At 35.7% G+C, this 21,653-nt stretch overlaps 1 protein-coding gene across 2 annotated transcripts; it reads left to right on the top strand.

The window, feature by feature from the left end:
• Window positions 1–364: 364 nt before the first annotated feature.
• LOC121860000 (protein MEMO1-like) lies at window positions 365–19,881 on the top strand. Of its 2 annotated transcripts, XM_042357023.1 has the most exons (9): window positions 380–500; window positions 2,342–2,420; window positions 4,180–4,261; window positions 4,612–4,680; window positions 4,828–4,940; window positions 5,101–5,212; window positions 6,471–6,576; window positions 6,857–7,075; window positions 7,548–19,881. In XM_042357023.1, the coding sequence occupies exons 2-9, from the start codon at window positions 2,405–2,407 to the stop codon at window positions 7,683–7,685; spliced, it is 855 nt and encodes a 284-aa protein (XP_042212957.1). In that variant the 5' UTR covers window positions 380–500; window positions 2,342–2,404; the 3' UTR covers window positions 7,686–19,881. The 2 variants fall into 2 exon arrangements, with proteins under 2 accessions (XP_042212949.1, XP_042212957.1); XM_042357015.1 differs by lacking the exon at window positions 2,342–2,420 and having other exon boundaries at window positions 365–500.
• The last annotated feature ends 1,772 nt before the right edge of the window (window positions 19,882–21,653 follow it).

The following is a 21,653-nucleotide window of genomic DNA, read 5'->3' as shown; positions in this document are numbered from 1 at the left end:
GTACATCCAGGAGCCGGTGCATGCCCAGTACTTGCCAACAGAGCGTAACAGGGACGTGACCGATCGCCCAAGCGGCTAACGAGTCGATCAGTGGTGAAGAGGATAAAAGAAAAAAAAAGACTACACTTGTCCTACACAAGTTTCCACTATTATTATGTATATCCATTGCTTGAGCTCTTGGGCCCCTTCATCAACCCTACAAAAAGTAGAGAGCACCAAGTACAGTAAATAGACATGAAACAGACGAGAAATAATAAATACAAAATGGTATTAACAGCAGATAACATAATATAATAGTTAGGGGTAAGTGTGTGCTTGTTTTCTGTGTGGGGCTAAACACGAGTTAGTTGGTTGTGCTGGGAAAGTAACCGCCTTGTGAGACGAAGGTTCATTGTTGTCATTTACTTTAATTTCTTTATTTTCTCGAAAGTTTACCAAAATAGGTATCAAAATGTCGGCTCGGCGCGCCACCCACGCTGGCAGTTGGTACACTGACTCTGGTAAGTTGATAGAGGTAATATGGAGGTGTGTGAGGGGGAGAGTGAGGTAAGGGGAGGAGTGAGGTAACACCCTGGACCTTTACTCCCCCGAAAAAGAGGTCAAGTTGACCACTTATTGTTAGGGTCACAGGGCCATTTGTCAGCCACGCTAACCTCATATTATGTTATATCCAGCCTTAATACCTATGGCAGCGAGTTTTTGACAATTCTCTCCGTACCATCTGGACCTACATACCACTGACACACTTCACTACCTCCTCAAAATTGTATTTTCTTTGTCTTGTACAACTTTTTGGATGACTCTCAGAGGCTCAGAAAAACTCACTACCAAACCCCTGAACCTTGAACTCCACGTGAAGTTAATGTAATCATAATTGTAATATACAGTATTCTCTAATACTTCATGATATTTTTATTATCTGTGACAGTTATTATTTACACACAAAGGAAACGTTTACACATTTACCAGGTGTGGAAGATATTGGCCTAATAATTCCTACACTAAGAATTAAAACACCCAAGTCTTCCATAAACGAGTGAAGTTTTATAAAATTTTCTGATGTGGATAACCATAAGTAATAATAGATGTATATACCATAAAGAATAAGTCAGGTTTAATTACTTAGAAAGAAGGTTTTTTTCCTTTTATGGAGTCCAGTGTTTAATATTAGTGGTTGGTTATACTTGACCACACAGTCTTGTAGGTTATTGTAGGTAGAAATATAGTTCATAACAAAGTAACAAAGAACCGTCCAACTAATTGAATGGGTAGTAAGCTGATAAATGGTGACATAAATTGAAATAAAATTAAATATGGCTGCAGGCAGATAGTAATGAATTTTCACCTAGTTTAATTTCTCCTTAAATCTTTGCATACCTTACCCATCTAATCACAGGCATAGACAAAATGGGAGTAAACTAAAAATGTATTATGGATTTTCTTCATCTTTCATTAACCTGGTTCATATATAGATGTTAAGTGACACTGACCTGTTATTGTTTGTTTATATGTAAGGCATCCTCTCCCATACTTCTCATTGGCTACATATCTTCTTCTAACAGTCACCCAAATACAGTACAAGATGGGTTTTCATGATTCTGTATATACATCAAGGTGTGCAGTGCTAATGAGACTTTCTTTCGGATTTTTTTTTATTGTTTTCGTTGGTGGGATGGTTAGGGCTGAACATTTCTTAGTAAGATTCTCTAAAATACAAGAATTACACAACTTTTCTGAACTAATTAATTTTCTTGGGATCTTCCATACTGGACTCCATTCTATTACATTACTTACCTTTACTTTCCTCTATTCTATTCACCAATGGTCAGCTTGCCAGCCGGTCGGGTGGTCAGTAATTTCTCTGTTACCCGTTGTTTGCAAGTATTGGGCATGTATGGACTCTTGAATGTTCCTGAAGATGTGTCTGTGCTGGTCAAGTCTAGTCTTAAATGAACTCACACTTGGTGCTGTCACAATAATATTTAACGTGTGGTGGAATGATGTGGCTGACATATTCATTCATCATTGAGAATAAAATCAAACACTTCGGGGATGATATGTAATTAATAAGCAGAGTAAATTACAGTTCTGCTGGAAGGAAGAACACTGGATTTGTGTATTTTCCATATATGACTGTACAGAATTAATGCCCATAGGAAGGGTTCTTTTGTATTGACAATAACTTATTAGGATTTATGCTTTTGTATAACATCAAATGCACTAAAACTTTGGCACAGGAGAAGCAATGAGCCTTTTTGTTGGATATACTGTACACCTAAACCATTGATCAAACCAGATGGGTAAAAGGAGCCAGGGGGCACTAATTTTATCAGTTTCTCAGGGTTTACAAAATGTGTTGGCGACTGGTGATATTGCCCTCTACTCTCTCATTGTTGCTGTCTTCATGGGCCCTGTAACTGGTATGTGCTCTGCATAAGGATGCTATCAGTTTACTGCACATAAGAATAAGCATTTTGATTTCTCAGTGTCTAAATGTCTGAAACTACCTTTCTAGCACTCTAGATTTCAAAAGTTTCTAGGGGAGAGGCATGCCTGATCCCTTCAATGCCAGCACTAACAAAATGTTGGTGCCTCTTACTTCTACAATAGAACTTCCTTCATTACTTATTGAAAGTTCTAATTTCTACCTGCCATTTTAGAAGATTATGCACCAAAATAAATTAAGATTTAAGCTGTATTGATATTTTTAATGGATTCTAACTAGCAAAACCTTATATAACCTGTGTTGGCTAGTTCATTACTACCATACAAATATTGGTTTAAAGTTTTTCGTTTTTGTACATCAATCCACAGTTTCCCTTTCTCAAAGCTTGACCTCTCATAAATGTTACTGTACATGGAATTGTCATATATTTACTAAATTACAAATGCAGTAAAAGGACACTACAGAGTTGAAGTACTGTATAGCAAAGGAATTTACTAAGTATCCAGCTGATTCCCCTAAACTGCAACTTTACTCTTTTTCAAAATATTAAATGATAGTTTTAGAATTAAATAAAGAGCTGTAATATTTATGATATATACAGACACTACACACATATAGTACAGTATATAAGTTTACTGAAATTAAAAATACTGTACAGTACAGTACTGTACTAGTACTTACAGTATATGACTCCTGTATTCTCAGGATTTGGACTCATTTTACCTCACAATGCACAAGAAATTCATTTGTCATTTTGTGCACACCACTGTGAGGCATAGATAGTATTGAGGTCAGTGTGTACTTTTGTGAGTATGGTTATGATAGGTGGAGACTGTTAACTTGTGCCTTTGGATAATCTAGGAGGCTCCGGGATGGGCACTTGATATCTACATAACTATTTACAGTATACTACTTGTTATAAACTGTAACTTGACATAATTGATGCTGTTAGAGTATCAAAGAACCTCGGTTTCTAAGTGTTGTCTGTTCCTAAATGAGTCCTCTAAACAAATTACATTAATCAAATTTTGTTCAAATTTGTGCTTACTACTGTTCACATTAGTGGCTATATGATGCAAAACTAGTGAGTAAAGTACAGTATTTGATAAAACAATCTCTGCTGATCACAGTTATCATATTCTTATGCCATTGGATATACTTTGTTCATATTTTGTGAATATTTTTAAAGATACAGTACTATATCAAGTGTGTGAGAGTATATCTACTTGTGTTTGCTCCCTCCTGTTGCTTCCTACTCTGCTCTCCCCTATCATTTCTGTCCGTCTTTGAGGCACCTGTTCCAACCCACATAAAAGTGGAAGAGGAATACAGGTAATACATTAAAAAATTAAACAACATCCCAGTCTTACTTATTGTGTCAACCATTTCACCTTCATCACTGGGTATGACATTATGTATCTCAGATGTTGAGTTGTCTTGGATGATGAACCCTCACAAGGTATTGCATCTTCTCTGTCTTGTGTATTTAGCTAAATTATACACACTGACTCCACTCTCCTAGATTTGGCATCCATGTTTTTCATTGCAGTGAGAAATTTTTATATTCTCTACACAGTACTTTTGTATTTTTTCCTTCTATGTGACTCCCCAAAAAACGAAAAAAGAAAATCTACAGATATTATTTCTACAGATGACAATTATCTATAATAAATATAATGTATTTACTGTAGTACATACAGTAATTTACTAATGTTTTATTCTTTTGTTGACAGCCACAGATCTGGCACGCCAGCTGGAAGGATGGTTAGGGCAGGCAGATCTCTCACATGGACCTGCGCGTGCCATAATTGCCCCGTAAGTCTTCTGTACAGTTTATTGAAAATGCTGGTACTGTACTTGGAAAAGTTTCTTTTCTTGTTACATGTGCTTGACTTCATGATGCATTAAATTCTTAATTGATAAACATTTAGTTCAATCCCTTAGACTGTTTTTTCCTTGGTTGCATAAATGGTATTACAGTATAGATGTACAGTAGACTTGTTCATACATTTCATTACATCACGATGTAACTCAGATTCCACGAATTTATATGTTGATTGAATCTTTTTTGTAATGTTAAAACATTTCCAAAAGCGATGGATTATATATGAGTTAAATGTTTGTTGGAAATATTGATACACCATTGTATGTTTCATACACTTGAGACATGCGGGGTACCAGTACAGTGGAGCTGTTGGTGCCTATGCCTACCGACAAGTGTCTCCAGTTGTCGTGTGAGTATTCGTCTACGGAACTTACCTACTGCATATATTATAACAATTGATCCTTCAGTGGCAAATAATATATTACTGTACACTGTATTTACTGTAGTATTAATACCCATAGGTGAAGCACAGTTATTCAACGTCTAAATCTCACAGGAAACGTGTCTTCATACTGGGTCCGTCGCATCATGTCAGGTTATCCGGGTGTGCTCTGTCTTCTCTCACCAAGTACCGGACGCCCCTCTATGACCTCATAGTCGACCAACAAGGTAAGGAGCTGGTTTTTGCTTATGGTTTTTTTTAACGAGTACGTACTGTATTTATGCTTTCTTCAGGACCCTGTAGTGTATTTTAATGGGAAATCTATTTTTGGACTGTTAGGTATATAGCATATTTATGGTGTGAATTGACTGATGATTTGTTTTACAGTATACAATGAGCTGTATCAGACAGGGCACTTTGAGACGATGAGTGTGTCTGCTGATGAGGACGAACACAGCATAGAGATGCACCTGCCCTATGTTGCAAAAGTTATGGAAGAGTGAGTTCATTATTTACCTACTTATAAACTAGGTTTGGTGAGGTGTGTCCTGGGTGATGGCTCAGCAACTACACAACCAAATCTCACATCACATTTCATTATTACTTTCTTGTTTTCTCTTTTATAAGATTTGGTTATATTTATCTTGTCTCAAATAGTAATAAGGTTTGTTTTTTACTGAATTATTATTAAAATTTGGTAATGTTTTCCTTGTTATGATATTATTCATAGGACAATGGGGAATAGTTTCTTTGTACACTTCATGGAAGAGTTTTTAGTATCCTGTAGTGTTATACAGTACAGTATTTTCATTTATAAATCATATGTTTTTTATTTGTTTTTTCATCTACAGCTTTCATTGTACACGTGCATGTTTTATGTGCACGGTCAAGGTTGTTACGTTCTGTAATATTGTGTTTATATCAGAAAAGACTACTATCTCCAGCCTTCTCACTAATTACTCATGTTATATAATGCAATAGACTCCCGAATACTCTGCAGGGTCACTTTCCTGGGCGACTCGTGGATATACTACTCCACCAATAATTGATCAGTGAAACTTATTGGGGGAAGTAGATGTGTTCCGTGCTGGCCAGTTAAGGGGAAATATTTATTATTAAAACTAAAATACATATTTATGCATTAATAAACTACTGTATATGGTAATAATAATACAATGTATACTATATAATGTGAAAATGGGTCTCATGAACAGATGGTCTTATAGAGGCAGTACACTTACAGCACACGGGATACTAAGACTTCAGTACACAGGAGGCAACATAGCCAGTCGTGCACTGTAATGCCCCAGACATGACTCAGGCTGTGAATTGAGTATATTTGAGAAGTACAATTTTGGTAAGAGTAAAAATGACAGTGGTTTATATTGTACTGTATATTATTTTCATTCTTCCAAGCCTTTTTCCTCTGTAATGCAGGACGGCTGGAATCAAGACTTAAACACACAGTCCTCCCCCCCCCTCCCCCCTGTCATTTGTTGTAACTTATGTGATCTGCTGTGGTCATCCTCCTCCTTATCATAGCACCCAAATTTATTGAGGTTTATCTCCCTCCCTTGACACAGCCTGGCATCACCCATAAGCATCTATATACAGTATACATATTTGACATATTGATGAGAGAATGCACAGACATCTAGGTTAGATTATTAGTAAGAAATTTACATGTTTTACCCAGTCCTCTATTTCATTGTAGTGTAAGTAGTGATTATTATTTTTAATTTTTTTTTTTGGTTCAGTTTCCGGGATCACTTCACCATTGTCCCGATCTTAGTGGGGTCCCTTACGCCCGAACGAGAGATAATGTACGGACGTCTCCTTGCACCGTATTTGGCCGACCCTCAAGTGAGTATTTCACCATCACGTACATGATTCAGTCTACTCTATGTCACAGCATATCTATAAAATATCCTGATCTGGGCATGAACATAATACAGTTACCTACATCAAGAAACACATGATTCACACCTCAGTGCAGATGTAAAAGCCTGGCAGCCAGACAAGTGGTGGCTAGCAGTTACCAGTTTAAAGTGCATTTGTTAACAACAGTGTGAATTTTCTTGTACAGATAATATTGGTCTTTCTATAAATTTTTGCTAAACACTTTGTCTTTGTCTCTTCCTAGAGCTTGTTTGTGATATCCTCGGATTTCTGCCACTGGGGCCAGCGCTTCCGGTACACATATTATGATCGATCTGTGGGTGAGATTTGGCAGTCTATACAAAAACTTGATAAGCAAGGGATGAACCTGATTGAGACGTTAAACCCGAGTGCCTTTACTGAGTACCTGAAAAAGTACGGCAACACAATCTGTGGCCGACACCCCATTGGCGTCTTGCTCAACGTAAGTATTATTTAAAGTGTTACACAGTACTCTTGCTATTTTAGATGATAGTTAGGGGGGTGGGAGGTGTACAGGACTTAGATTGGGAAGTAACTAATAGTTTTCTTGATATACGTATTGATTATATAAGAGAAAAGTGCTCATACAGGAGTTGCAGTGTTCATTTTGAAATTCATCAGACTACCTCCATAAAGATATTTTTTTTTAGTGTATGTAAATGGAGTTGTGGATTTCTTCAAAGATTGAAATTATCCGACTCAATTTACCTTTCCTCCTATTTCATATAAGAATTTACCCTTAACAATTAAGAGCTTGGATATTCTTTCCTTCTCCCTACGGTGTGTGTGTGTGTGTCTCAGTCAGCTGGTACTGAATTTCAAAATGGTGGATTGTAAGTTTCTTTAAATTATTCTCTTATATATTTTTATTGATACTGTATTGTCAAAAAAATATTCGGTATTATTCTTTGCAGGCGGTTGCAACTCTACAGAAGACAAGCAACGGGCATCGTATGTTGCTCAAATTCCTGCAGTACGCCCAGTCATCACGTTGCTACACTTCCTCCGACTCTTCTGTGTCCTATGCCGCGGCTTCTCTTATATTTGAGTAAACCTTAGGTGCCCACAATGAGGTGCATTGAGGAGTAGGGGGAATGGGTTATTATGAAAATCACAAAGCTAGAAGATTTTAAATTTATTCCAAGTATTTATTCAGTTTCCAGGAAATTTAGATAGATGGTAACATCTGCAACTTGTTTTATAGGATTTATATGGTACAGAAACGTCCCTCTGTAGACTCTATCATTGTTGCCAAACCCTCATGCTCCCAAAATGCGCCCCCACCCAGGGCTGGGGGGCTGGTTGCCTGGTTGGCAGTACTTGTGTATCTGTCCCCGAGTGTGAGTGATACATCTATCCACTCGGACGTAGTGAACATTAGCCCGGTGACCAATCTTAAGGTATTATGCATTTCTGCCGGCTTCCTTTATGCCTGTGGACACCGCATCATATGCTTACGATTGATGATTGGGTCACTTTTTTGTTTTGGTGATTTGACACTCAGGGCCATTTTATAACACGTGCTTATAATGATGTAATGATGTATGTGTAGGTTATTATTTGGCTTCAGATAATAACCACTTTTTCTTTTGAATATCCAGTCAAATAGCCCCCCACCAATGTCTCCTGTGATGCTTTGGAATAAGAGGATGGTTTTTTTTTGGATTTTGTGGTCTTGTAAATGTTTCAGCATAGCACCTCCTAATATCCATTAGTCCTTACTCCTGGATGGGTTGGAGGTTGCTTGGTAAACTTTGGTAATGACCAATTTTTGTGATAGGTGAGAGTTTTAAGAGGGTGTTCCCTTTTGTTGTGAGGATCTTGAGTCTTGAATGTTAATATATATATATATTTTTTTTTTTTTTTTTTTTACAAATCCAAACTGTTGCTGCATTGATAAGTTTAGTTTACATATTATCTTAATTATATTTAGTTCTTCAAAGGTTTATATGCAATTTTAATTTTACATAGATGAGAAAGAATTTTTATATACTGTATAAGGCTAGGATGAGTGATTTGTTTTCTACACTTGTCAGGAGTTGTGTAGTATCATCTTGAGCCCATTTCCAGAACATTACCCTTACAGTCTGCCTCTTTTGTGCTAATAATTTATTGGTCCGTTACAATAGTTTTCCAGTCAGCAGTTTGTATTATAAGACTCACTTTGCTACAGACCCTATTTGAGAATAGGGTTTCAGGATGAATTCTTCATTTATTCAGGGTAACAAATCTTCATATGAATGTGAAAAATTTTCATATTTTGATCTTATACATATTCAAGAGAAATAAGTACAGAACAGAATACCTTATAAAATATTAAAGATTGGAATTCATTTAACCAGATTGATTATGGATAGAAGCATTTTTATCCAGTTGAATAAATTAAAATCGTATTGGAATATAGATCGAGTCAGCCTGATTGAGTCACTCGTATAATACTTCCAGTTAACTACTCGAACAATTACTCAGAGTTTTCATCCTTATAAACAGATTAAGACATTTTTAACATATTTATTTAGTTAAGGAAATTTAAGTTTGAAAAGAATTGAAAAAAGGAAGATTTGGAAGTGCTTATTTATTGTTTTGTTTTTGTATTGTTACAGAAAATTTGTCAAGTGTTAAAAGTGATGCATAATTTAGTCTTGTTAACTATAGTATGTGAATTTTTTCTCTCTTTCTCTTTCTTTGTATTTTTATTGTTAAGTGAGGATATTTACCACAATTATTTATGTTAAATTATATGGGAAAAAAGAAGAAAAAACCTGATGTACAGTAATTGTTGTTCATGTTTAATCAGGGAATTTAAACAACAGCCTTTAGCCATTCAAAAAGGTTAACATAAAGTCATTCATACGTGAACCCCACAATGCTTTAGCAGCTAATTATGAAGTTCTAACCTTATTTTCTCTCCCCATTCTTATTTCTCTGTTAGAGTAAGTGGCATCTACTTCACATACAGTATAACGGTAACCCAACCAGCTCGTGGAATTCCCCAGTAGATGGTTTTGAACATCGCTGTGGGTATGTGAATAGTGAAAGGCATTGAAGATATTAATACATTCCAGTAGAACCTACATGTTTGGAGATGGCTTTGCATGTACTCTGCTGGGAATGTGAGAAAATGTGTTTTAGGTCCAGATTGAAAGAAACACCGACTTTTGTAACCGATTGGTATTATAAAGTTTGCAGTATGAGATGGAATTTGCATGAATTGTTTTATGCTACCTATATTTCCACTACAGTACAGTACAGCCATACAGTAACTGCAGTTTATACTTCTGATATATTCCTTTTAGGCTGAGAAGAGGTTGTGTGCCTTACAGGTCCTCAACACGATTGAAACTCAGTATTAGGAAACATGAGGCAGTTTATAAATTAATCTCATTAGGTTTTACTATAAGCATACATTATTTGCATGTAACTTAATTCTGTTCCATAAAAGTCTCAATTGATTCTCATAATTATTATTTTTTTTAATTGAAACGCTTTATGATATGTATTTTTGTTGTTGCAAGGAGGTTTTCTTTGCCGTCATTGCTTGCTTTTGAAGAAAATTTATTTCTTATTTGTGATATGGATCAAGTTTTTCTAATCTCATCCTGTTTGTGAGTAATAAAACAGGCAAGTCTTTATTTAACAATTTCCAGGCCATTTTGGTCAGTTTTGGTTTCATGTATTACTAAGTGAAACTCTCTTGATGGGATTTATCCTGTGATAGGAACGAAGTTATTGTCAAAGTAATTTATTAAGGCTAGGTATACAAGTCTGATAGTAAGGTACAGTACCTACTTGCATCTATATGAAATCATCTTTCTTACCACCAGTCTGAAACTTGATGTAGTCCTCATTCTTTTGCTAGTGTCCCATTGTTCTTACTAGCTTCAGTCCCACGTAATCTGATGTCTATAATTTATAAGGAAAATGTGATACAAATTTTTATCTAAATCTTTTTGTATGTGAAAAAAAAATCCAGCATGATATTTGTACTGTTAAGTTACTTAGAATATCTCAATTAATATAATTCTTTTACCACAATATTATTTTATCTATAATCCTACTGTCAAAACATCTATGATCATACCATTAGAGCATCTATAGTATCACCATTTAAACATCTGTAATCAAAATAATTATAATCCTGTCATCAGAACCATCTCCTCTACGTAACATTATTATTACTGTTTTCACTCTTCCATCCTTCCCTGATCTGGCACAGGTCATTCAAGCAACGATGAACATAAAGTCTCCCTTCATTCACTCGTACATTCTTCTCTGCTTCTCAATATCACATCCAATTTATTAACAACCGTCTTTTCTACCTTTTTATCATTATTATGTGTTTTTAATATTTTTTGTGTGTGTGTGTCAGCTGGGGTGAGTAAATCTTTGGAACTTTCTCATTTTACTTGCTGCATCGACAGACTAAGCACAGCTGATGAAGCAAGTAAGGGTTTTATAATGAATTAATATTGCTTCATCTTAAAACACATTCAAGCTTGATTGATTGATTGATAAGCTTTCTAAACAGGAGTGGAAAAGTGATAGTATTTCTTGCTTATAGAACTTTTTAAGCTGACATTAAGTTTGTTCTGTGTATATCAATATTGCCAAGATTCTTGTTTAATGGCCTGTCATAAAACCAAAAGAACAAAGGATCACAGCTGTAATAAATTATTGTCAGTGTTGGTCAAGAGTAGTATTGTATATCACATGGGCTGGTTATGTGTTTTATCCAGTACATAGGTTTACAGGTGTTCTTAACTCTAATGTCAGGAACTTTGAGACTTTATCTGTCTGTCTGGAATCAGTCATTGCTACAGTGGGCAGGATAGTGCTGTTACACAATCACTATATTTCTAAACTTTACTCATTTTTACTGCTTTTTATGCAGGATAGTAAATTACTTAAGTTGCCAGAGATGTAAATATTCTGAAAAAATGTAATGCAAATGGAAAAACGAAAAGGAATAGTGTTTAACAAAATGTATTGTCAAAATGATTCAGAAATTGTAACCTTAATCTTAGTGGACGCATAGAAAACTGAATTACATGCTGTTGTGTATTCAAGTGCATTACAGTAACTCGTAACTTCAGTATACAAAACAAAAATGCACCCAATAAGTGACATGAGGTACGATAAACCCAAACTCTACCATACTACACTCTTTTCTTTGTCTCTTCAGTATAAAAGAAACATAATATATTAAATCCACATATATAAGTCACAGATGGTACACCAGGTATGAGAAACAAATGTAACTCTCTTCACCTTTTGCAGCTGTGGTGGAGTAAATGTTCAACTCAAAGTTACTTCTCTGTCTTGACAATCAAATCAAAGTCTTCAACATATCACTGTAGTTAAGGTCAGTTAAATCCTTGAGTATGTGTAGTCATTGAATACAAGAGTTAAACTTAGGAGTTTGAAGACCTAACTCCTTGAGTATGAGGTCCTCTGTCTTTATATTATGGGAATTAAGTGTGGAAATGGCTCTCTCTCAGATTCTTTGTTTTGTATATTAATAATATTTTGAAAAGGTTTGAAGGATGGACAGATACTGGTACAGTAGTGAACATTAAACCTGTTGCCTCTTCTGCTGCCCCATGAACCCCCCAAAATTCAGAATCGTGAACCCGAAGCAGTCAACACTGATGCATTATTCTGTCCATAAATGCTTCGGATTCACGAGTCTGAATCTTGGAGTTTGTAGTGCAGTAGAAGAGGCGACTGGACTGTTTGTCTGCGGCTGTACAATAAGTAATTTTTTAAGGTGTAATTTTCTTGGCCATCTGATAAGAGGAGAGATGTGAATTAATATGAGGATGAATAAGGCATGAATGGATGAACAAGGAATGAACGGACAATAAGCCAGGAACAAATGGATTATAAGCAAAGCCAAAGTGAAATAACGAACAGTTAATGAACACAACACAAATCAATAGTGAGAGAGTTACATGGTGCATTGAGTATGGTAAACGAGTCTAGAATTGAATTTAGGATGTGAATCATTACTAAATATAATTACACTGTATTTTGGGAAGTTACAGATTAGCAGACTATTATCACTGGTACTGAAGGATCAATGGTATAATCCCTTACCTGTAGACGAGTTGTGCTCAGACCATACCTGATGCATTATAGAATAGTACATAACAGGTTTTTAGACAATCTAATGCTTGTAATCCCCCAACTTCTGAACTCCAAACTAGGAGAGAGAGATTCCCATTCCATGACCAGACAGGGTTAACTTGTACTGATGACAGATATAACTTAGTATTGATTATAATTTATTTCAAGATTAAAATTTTATACGATTGTGAGCTACTTCGGGTAGAAATTGCTACTGCCACAATACTCTCCTTCAGAAAAAGTGTATTGGATAGCTAATTTATTGCTTATCAAATACACTACAGTAATCACATATTGTTTATCACATACAGAATCATGTATTGGAAGTGTTTAGCATAAATCTGGTGAGGTTTATTTATAATCAGATACTACAAGTACAGTATATAGAGAAATGAATAGTTTGTATATACTGTAAATTATAAACCACAGCAATATAGTATTTTGAGTCATCAGTTCGATTTTTGCTTTATAGGGAATGGTCAGGGATTTGGCTCCTTAACAACGTATAAGATTGACTAATTTCCAGTGAGTGAGTAAACATTCTCTAGGTATGAGGATTAACTCAGCCCGGTGATTAATTTTTAAGCCTAGCACATTGAAAAAGATGTGACCAACTTGCAAAGATTTGAACTCAAACTTAGTCTTGTCAGAGTTGTAATGAAGGAACTCGTACTAAATAATGACGTGTATCTCTTAAAGGGAGGATTCAACAAGACACCTTCAGCAGTTTCTTTATTGGTATTTTCTATCCACGACTGACTGTTGTGTACAAATACATTTCTAAACATCATAACTGTCTGATCACTAAGTATAGTCATCCACCTGTTCTTCTCCTTCCAGCAATGAACTACAGTATTCACTTGACTCACCCTGCTGACCAGTCATTACGTTGTCCCAATATTGAGTTTGTTACTTTGCTATTTTTGTTCACATATCTTTGTACAGTATCTACAGGTATTGTATTTCTGCACTGCTTAGTTTTTCTCATTCTTCACCTTTGCCTTGACTCATCACCAAGTTGTTATACTTGCTGTTAGGGGTTTATACTAAGACATCTGCTAGGGGATGATACAGCTTATCTATTTTTTTTTAAACTTTTGACACTATATGAGCAGACTTTATAAAAAAAAAAAAAGCCAGATCTCTAAAGTCAAGAGAGCAGCTGAACCAAACTGGGGAGACATGTGCACCTCTGCTTGCTGCTACTATGAATGAGATACAGGTACCTTTCTCTAAGAGCTTTTCATTAATTCAACCTGCAAAACTTGGCTGTGTTACTCCTCAGTACCTCACATATCTCATAAAGTCCCTCTCAAGTTTACTCTCTATTGCTCTACTTTTCAAATACATATCCATTAAACATTTTTGTAGTTATTTTAGTGATTTATACAGAACTTAACTAATAACAGCAGTAAGTGATGAGTAGTGGTGAGGTGAAGAATATGGCAGTGATCCCCCTTAACTAACGATAAAAAGGTTTTGTAGTACAGTACATTATTAACATGAAAACATATTTTGAAGTATGTACAATTGGGTGCCTTGTAACTTGGGTTAAAGCTTATTGTTCATAACTCATGAACCCACATTCAAATTCAGAGTTGGTCAGGAGTGGCAGATTGTTGTTCTCTATGGGCTATACTGTACACAGCTGGTTAATTTATCGTGAATTAAGATCAAACCTGCTTTAAGAAAGGGAAATACTGTATGTTCCCATTTTTATTGTGGGGTTTGATCTATTAACTCCTGTGTATGGGCTCCCCTCTAAGCTGAATAAAATCGTTTGGTGTTAGCCAAATAAAATATTAAAAGTGACATCTCCGTAGTGAAGGGGTTAAGTTCATTTTCATGTTACTACAAATTCTTCCACATACCATGGTACACCCCTTCACCCATGAGGATGATTCTCCATAAAAATGTAGGAAAAGATACTGTACTGAAATTTTAACGTCTCTAATTTCTTCTGGGTTCACCTCAGATGACAACCACTGTACATTCAATCGAAAAAGTATCTTTATGATTTTGTTTGAGACAATATGACACAATGGACGGAGGGTTTTGACAACCATACCGAGACAACAGGAGTTTTAGTGTTCATTTAGAAATTCATCGGACCCCGCCGTGAAGATACTTTTTAGAGCGAGTGTACAGGGATGGATGTGTAACCTTCCATCCATAAGTTCAGTATAATCCATGAGAACAAGTTTACTGTGTGGGGCCAGCCAGGATGAATAGATTATAGCTGTATTCTGATGTGTAATTTTTATGCTTTTAACACGGACTAAACCAACCCATCGGGGAGGGTTCCACTTAACGACAAAGGGGCAAACAGCGTACGAAGACGAAAGCTATAGATGCTTACCAATTGAGTTGAGGGGTACCTTTTGTATTGAACATGACTCCCACCTTGGGGTAAATGAAGATATATATCAGGTTGTATAAAAAACAAAACTAGTCAATATTTCTTGACAACTTCTTCCTGTAAGTATTGATAACCAATATCAGTTAATGTTGAGCCGTAACAATCTGTCCATTGTGCTTATTTATAAACACATTACAGTGCTTCTGACTAAAGCTTAAATCATCACAATCATGTAAGGTCTAAGGTTTTCTACAAACTTAGTTGCAAGGAATTATGTGAGGCTCTTATTGGCTAGTCAACTGAGAGTGAAAGACTTTGTTATCAGTGTTAACCAATAGTGTTATGTTTATAGTGAATGAGTGGTGACAAATTTAACTGGTGGACAGTTTTGCTGCTGCCCTAAAAGTGTTCTTAATTATGACTTTTGTTTCTGCCAATGGTTCAACAGCTCGTTTATACAAGGTATCCATCAATGGGCTGTTTACCATTTCTTATCACAATTAGACAAAGTAACTTTACTTGGAATTTAAATGTGTAAAGGCAGTGATATATATTGTTTGTTTAAACAACAATTTATATTTAATAAACAATATCATAATATATTTAGCAAAATATAATACAGTACGTACATTACAGTACAGTACACGTATAGGTAAACAATATTTTAAAAGTTGGCTTGGAGTCAAAGCTTAGATATTATATTCATATCAGGTTATTAACATTTAAAATAAGAAATAATTTATATTACCTACAAATTATTGGCAGCAATACAGTTCAGCTGACTGAAAAATTTACCCTGTGGGGTCGAGCTTTACGATGCTTTACCATAATTTATTTAGAGCTGTGGCATAGAGATAATCCAACTTCTGTGTGGGGCATATTTTCTTGATATCAGCTTATTACTTTGAACTTTCTATGCAAAACCTTTATTTTTAATTATGATATGTAACGTATGTGCAGGTCCATCAAAATGAAATTGGCTGTGCTTGGAGGAAAGAAAAGGGACCATTCTCCTCAACCTTGTCTGTCACTTGGCCAAGATGGTCAATATTATAAAGGTACTGTACTATGGACAGGACAATTAAATCACTCTTATTAAAACAAATGACCTAAAGCTCCTAGACTAATTTTGGTTATGATAATTTGGTTAGTTTTACCAGAAAAAGTAAATGATTATATAGCCCCCTGTTCATGGTATGTCTGAAAGATTGACCATTTTGTGTCTCTTTGTGTTATAGTCCACCATAAATTTTGCTCCTTTCTCTTATTAACAAGTATTATTTACTCCTGACTTATTTCAGTACATGTCTTGACACCTTGTACAGTACAGCATTGATAAATGTTCAAGAGCGTCTGTAATTCTATACGAAGTCTTTATTTTACTTTATCCTCTTCACCACTGATAGACTTGGGCAATCATTCATGTCTCTGTTAAACACTGTTGGCAAGTACTGGACATGTACTGAACTGGCTCTCTTTAGTCTTTCCATGCTTGGATGTTGACCTTTTCCCACACTAACTACCGGTACTTTCTCCTTCATAACAGCAAATTATTACAGTGTATCATCAGCCTTGCTCATACCATCATACTGTTCAATATTCATCATAATTATCATCTGTTAATTTGTATCATCTTAACTCAAAATTATTTATAAGAGTTTTCATTATAACTCAGAACTGTTATTTTGAGTCTTATTACTAACTCCAATTTACCAGTTTCTTTTTTTTTAAGGTATGTAAAAAAAAAAAATCATTCCTTTACCCTGCTTCATCATTACATGTGTCCCTCCTTATCGGTAACTTGTGATGTGTCGTACTCTTTGATACGAGATGTTTTCCTGGTGCTGCATGTTCCTCTGCATCTTCATAGTTCCATATTTTCTCTTATAAATCTCACAGAATAGTCCTTGAACTGTCCAATTACCTGTATATTCTTTACATTTTCTGTTTTTCCACCACTGTATATTATTTCCTGAATGCCAGCACATAAAACAACTCATCAATACTCTATCAATCTTTTATAATAATTTTTGTCTCTATGCCGCTATTTAAACTTTTTCTATGTCATTTCCCTGAAGTCTTGTGTGTCTAACTTAACACTGAGTACCCCTCTATATACAGTATGGCCACGATAAAATCAACTCTTCCAACTTTCTGACTATGAGGCAGCTACAGGCATTATTCTGTATTTTCATTCTTTCATGCCATTTCCTACTATACAGTACAGTATATTGAAGGGTGACCAGAATGAAAAACTACCAAAGGTTCTCCATATATTTGGCTGTAATTAAACCATTCTTACTACTGTAGTTTTATGTGTTGTGCTATGGTATTCCCTACCACAACAAGACCCCAAATACCTATCTGGTTTATTCTTGTTGCTCCATACATTCTAACAGGGTAATCACCATCAGTTATCGGACTATGTACAGAAGGGATCTCTTTAATATTTTGGATATTATGCTAAAATATGTAGTGCTGTAGTTTTTTCGGTTTGGCCTGTAAAAAAATATATACTGTACCCTATAAAAGCTCCAACACAGAGAGTAATAACAAATGAAGTTTAGAAAACAAGAAGGAAAGTATTAGAAAATAACTTTGTGATGTAAGGTTGCTCAGGTGTGGAAATGTATAGTACAGTAGACCATGAAGCAAATGTCAGGTGAATACAGTACGTACAGTATATCCAAAGAGGAATCATCTTTTGGTTCAGATTCATGTATTTTATTCACACCTAAAGGAACAAATCTCCTCTTAATGTATCTGTACCTTATAAACCACTTAAATCTTGGTGGCAGATTTAAACCCTCTCCTCGTCTGTCTTATCCTTAGTAGTGCTTCCACGAGTGACACATCTAAGTAAAGAACAGCCTCTCCCAAGCTCTCTTTTATATTTGTCCTTTTAGGCTATTCATGGCACTGCAGGACTTTTGCTTTTTATAATTTTCTTCCTCTGCTCCTTTTTTCTGATTCAAGTTGTTCAATACATTACCTGAACAAAATGCCTTCTCTTATTTTCTTACTTTATTTCTGATGTCACACTCTCTGGAGGTGGCAATGATGGAAGAGCCTTGAGGACAGCTAATTATTACATATTTCTCTTGTCCTTTACATTTCCTACCTCTTTATATCTTGTTAGTACAGTACCTTCCTCCTTCCTCACCTTAACCCTAGAACCATCATGGCATATTACAGTAATTGATTCACTCCTCTCACTAATTGTATGTCTGCTGCTTCACCTGACCTACAATACTTCTCTGACTTTGTAATTCATGTAACCTTCTAACTCCTTATCTTACCTCCCTTACACTATTCACTCATACCCTTGCATGTATTTTGTTGCTACTGTCACTGCACATTACCAATATCTAATCTTGTCTTCAATCTTTTCATTGTTCCTTGTGTTTAGAAAAGGAACCTTCACTTGACTGTTTGCTTATGGTAACTCCCATCACTACTAACTAATTTACATTTCAGTGGAAAAATCTTCAAAATTATTATATACAAGATTTGTATTATCTCATATGAAAAAATAATTTTATTAATCCCATTTATTTTGTATCATAAAGTACCAGGTATATACAGTGAAAAAATACATACTGTATGCTATTGATATAATTGTGATACTGTAACAGTTTTAAGAGTATAACCAGATTTGTTTTTACGGAAATTGAGCACACAGTAATGGGTACGGTATTATGTCTTAAATCTTGTAATAATTCTTGGCCTGAGTACTGAATGCCTCTCTTGGTATGGTACAATTTACAATTCTGGGCTCATACTCAGGCACTTGGGATTGCACGTTCATTGTTATTCACACTTGTATGTGTTAAGCTGAGGAGTATACATATTTGAGCTCTGAACCACCTTCTTTATTTTTTATGGAAACTATCAGCCATACAAGTAGGATGGATGATCAGGAGTCAATTAGATAAGTGAGAGTTTCATACTGACTACCTATGTTCAGTGAGCCATATCCCTAACTGAGAGAAGCAGGGGGCCTCAGTGTCTCCTCTCATTACTGAAGTCTTTCATATAATAATTGTTTTTTATAGGTAATAAAATTAAACCTTAGAATATGACACTATGATTGATAATAGGTATATATCACACAATTAAAGTTTTAACACTTAAAAAAATATATATGTGTCACTGCTTGTATCAGAGCACATTGATCAATAAATGCATTAGGTATTTATGGGTGTGAAGAAAATGCTTTGTAGTGTGACAATTGTGCTGACGAACACACACACAGAGGAGAGAATATGCCCCTAACAGGATATACAGTACCAGTAGGTTTAAGGCACATCATACGAGTTACTTTGTGGACCCATAACAAAGCTTGACTATTTCAAATAATGTAAATATTAGAACTTATAAAGCACGAAAGCCTTTAACCGTTTCTTAATTTACAATAAAACAACTACAGCATTGACTTATCATTCGGATTACCGTAAATATTTTCAAAGTTGTGTTAAGAGTAAATACTATGTTGGGTAGTTAAACAAAATATTAATGAACAATGATTGATAATATATTGTACTATTTACTAAATCACTCTTACCATACAGTACTGACAACACTAGTAGATAATATTATGCATGGTTTTGACATTTTTAAAGATATTTGTCATGGGTCTGCTTAGAAACCACACCATAACTTGTAGAGAGATTTGTAAACATCCCAAGTGTACATAAGACCCCTCGCCAATTTTGTATGCAGTGATCATGTTGAAGAGAAACTAAATAAACACAAAAAATAAACACATGCTTATTTATCCTTGAGGGGGGGGGGGGATTATTCTGACTGTATTCTATGCAATAATTCACCAGAAGGGATTACTGAATATTAAATATCCTATCATATCCACCTTCATGGTAACCTAACCAGATCTACCCTGAGCTACCCTAGCCCCACAGTTTATTTTACCTAAATTAACCTTGTGCCTGGGGGGGTTAGTTAGGTTGGTAAATCAAGGTGAAATAATATGCATTGGCTAATTTTCAGGTGATCCATAAGTAGTAGCCCTCGCCCCTCCATCCAGATAGTTCAGACAGACTATATACAGGTACAGTAGGTATTATACATCTTTCCTGAATACAGAACCTTAGGGTAAGTCTCAGGGTGAAGACTGTACTATTATGAGATTAACAACTCGAATATTAATCTAAGGTAGCCAATGTGATGCAAAAAACCCATATTGTTGAAATTATGCTTGGAATGTTAGATTGACCAAAATGTAAAAAAAAATTATATCGGGTTGTAAGATATGAGAGCTAAAAATGTTAGTTTAGAGAGGTGTTGCAAGTAAGTTAATGACCACAATGTTTAAAACCAAAAATGTTACTTTAGCCAGGTGATGTAGGTAAGTCAGTGGCCCAAAAGATTTACCTGGGGAGATAAATTAACAGCTGTAATGTTAATTTAGACAAGTGCTGTGGGTATGTTAAGGACCGGGATTTTGAAATTGATGCCAGGTGTGTCAATGTCAACAAGATTTTTAATTTGGCTGGCAGTGTGCAGCAGAGGTGTGTGCGAGAATGTTAATGATTGGATTAAGTGTGGCGAAGCCCAGCACATTTACCCAACACACCATGTTTATATAAAACCAATTGCAATGATGATGATGAATGATGGCTGTAATGAGTTGATGATGATGACGATGATGATATGATGAAAACAAAGATGGTGATTATTAGAAATGTGATTGGTGGTGGTGATAATGTTAATGATTGTGATTGGGAGTGATAATGAAGATGCTATTACCCAGGGCCGGATTAAGCCTAATTGGGGCCTGAGGCACAGATCAACTTGGGGCCCCCTACCCTTCAGGTTATATACAGTGTATATATATAGCAAGAACAAAATATACCAAAATTTATCAATGATTTCATCATTATTAAGCTTCTGCAAAATAACACATTCATTGTTCATAAGAGACAGAAAATTGAGACGTTGCTAGGACATCGTTGAACGAAGTTCATGTTTTATATGCTTCAACTTCCAGGATGTTTGGATTTGGGGGCCCTTAGAGTTAGGGGGCCTGAGGCCAGTGCCTCAAGTGCCTCATTGTTAATCCGGCACTATTATTGCCTGTGTGTGTGTGTATGAGGGAAGAATAATAAAATACACATACGGGTGATTTAAATGAGTTGAGGGGTGGATGAGGATGTGGATGAGAGGATGGGAGTGCTGGGAGGAAGCCTTACAAATGGGTAAGGAAGAGGATGAGTTGGCAGGTGAGTCAGCATCCACTGACTCATTAGGTAGATGACTTAAGGTGTCACGTGTGTGTGTGTGACCACGACCCTCACAGAGCTTACTGAAGGTGCCATTACTATTGCTACATCACTTATAAATAAACACATGATCACTGGGGTGAGTGAATACACCACTCACCACCTGTCCTAAGGGCCGCTGGTTCGATGATCCAACGGCATTTCCAGTCCAACTAATTGTAAATGGGTATCTGACTTTACACATTGGGGAAGTGAAGGCAGCTGCATGCAATGTCAGCATATTGAGGCAAGTTAGG

Source organism: Homarus americanus, unplaced genomic scaffold, assembly GCF_018991925.1.
Source record: "Homarus americanus isolate GMGI-L3 unplaced genomic scaffold, GMGI_Hamer_2.0 scaffold8020, whole genome shotgun sequence".
Taxonomy (NCBI): domain Eukaryota; kingdom Metazoa; phylum Arthropoda; class Malacostraca; order Decapoda; family Nephropidae; genus Homarus; species Homarus americanus.
This window is presented reverse-complemented; position numbering and strand designations above follow the sequence as displayed.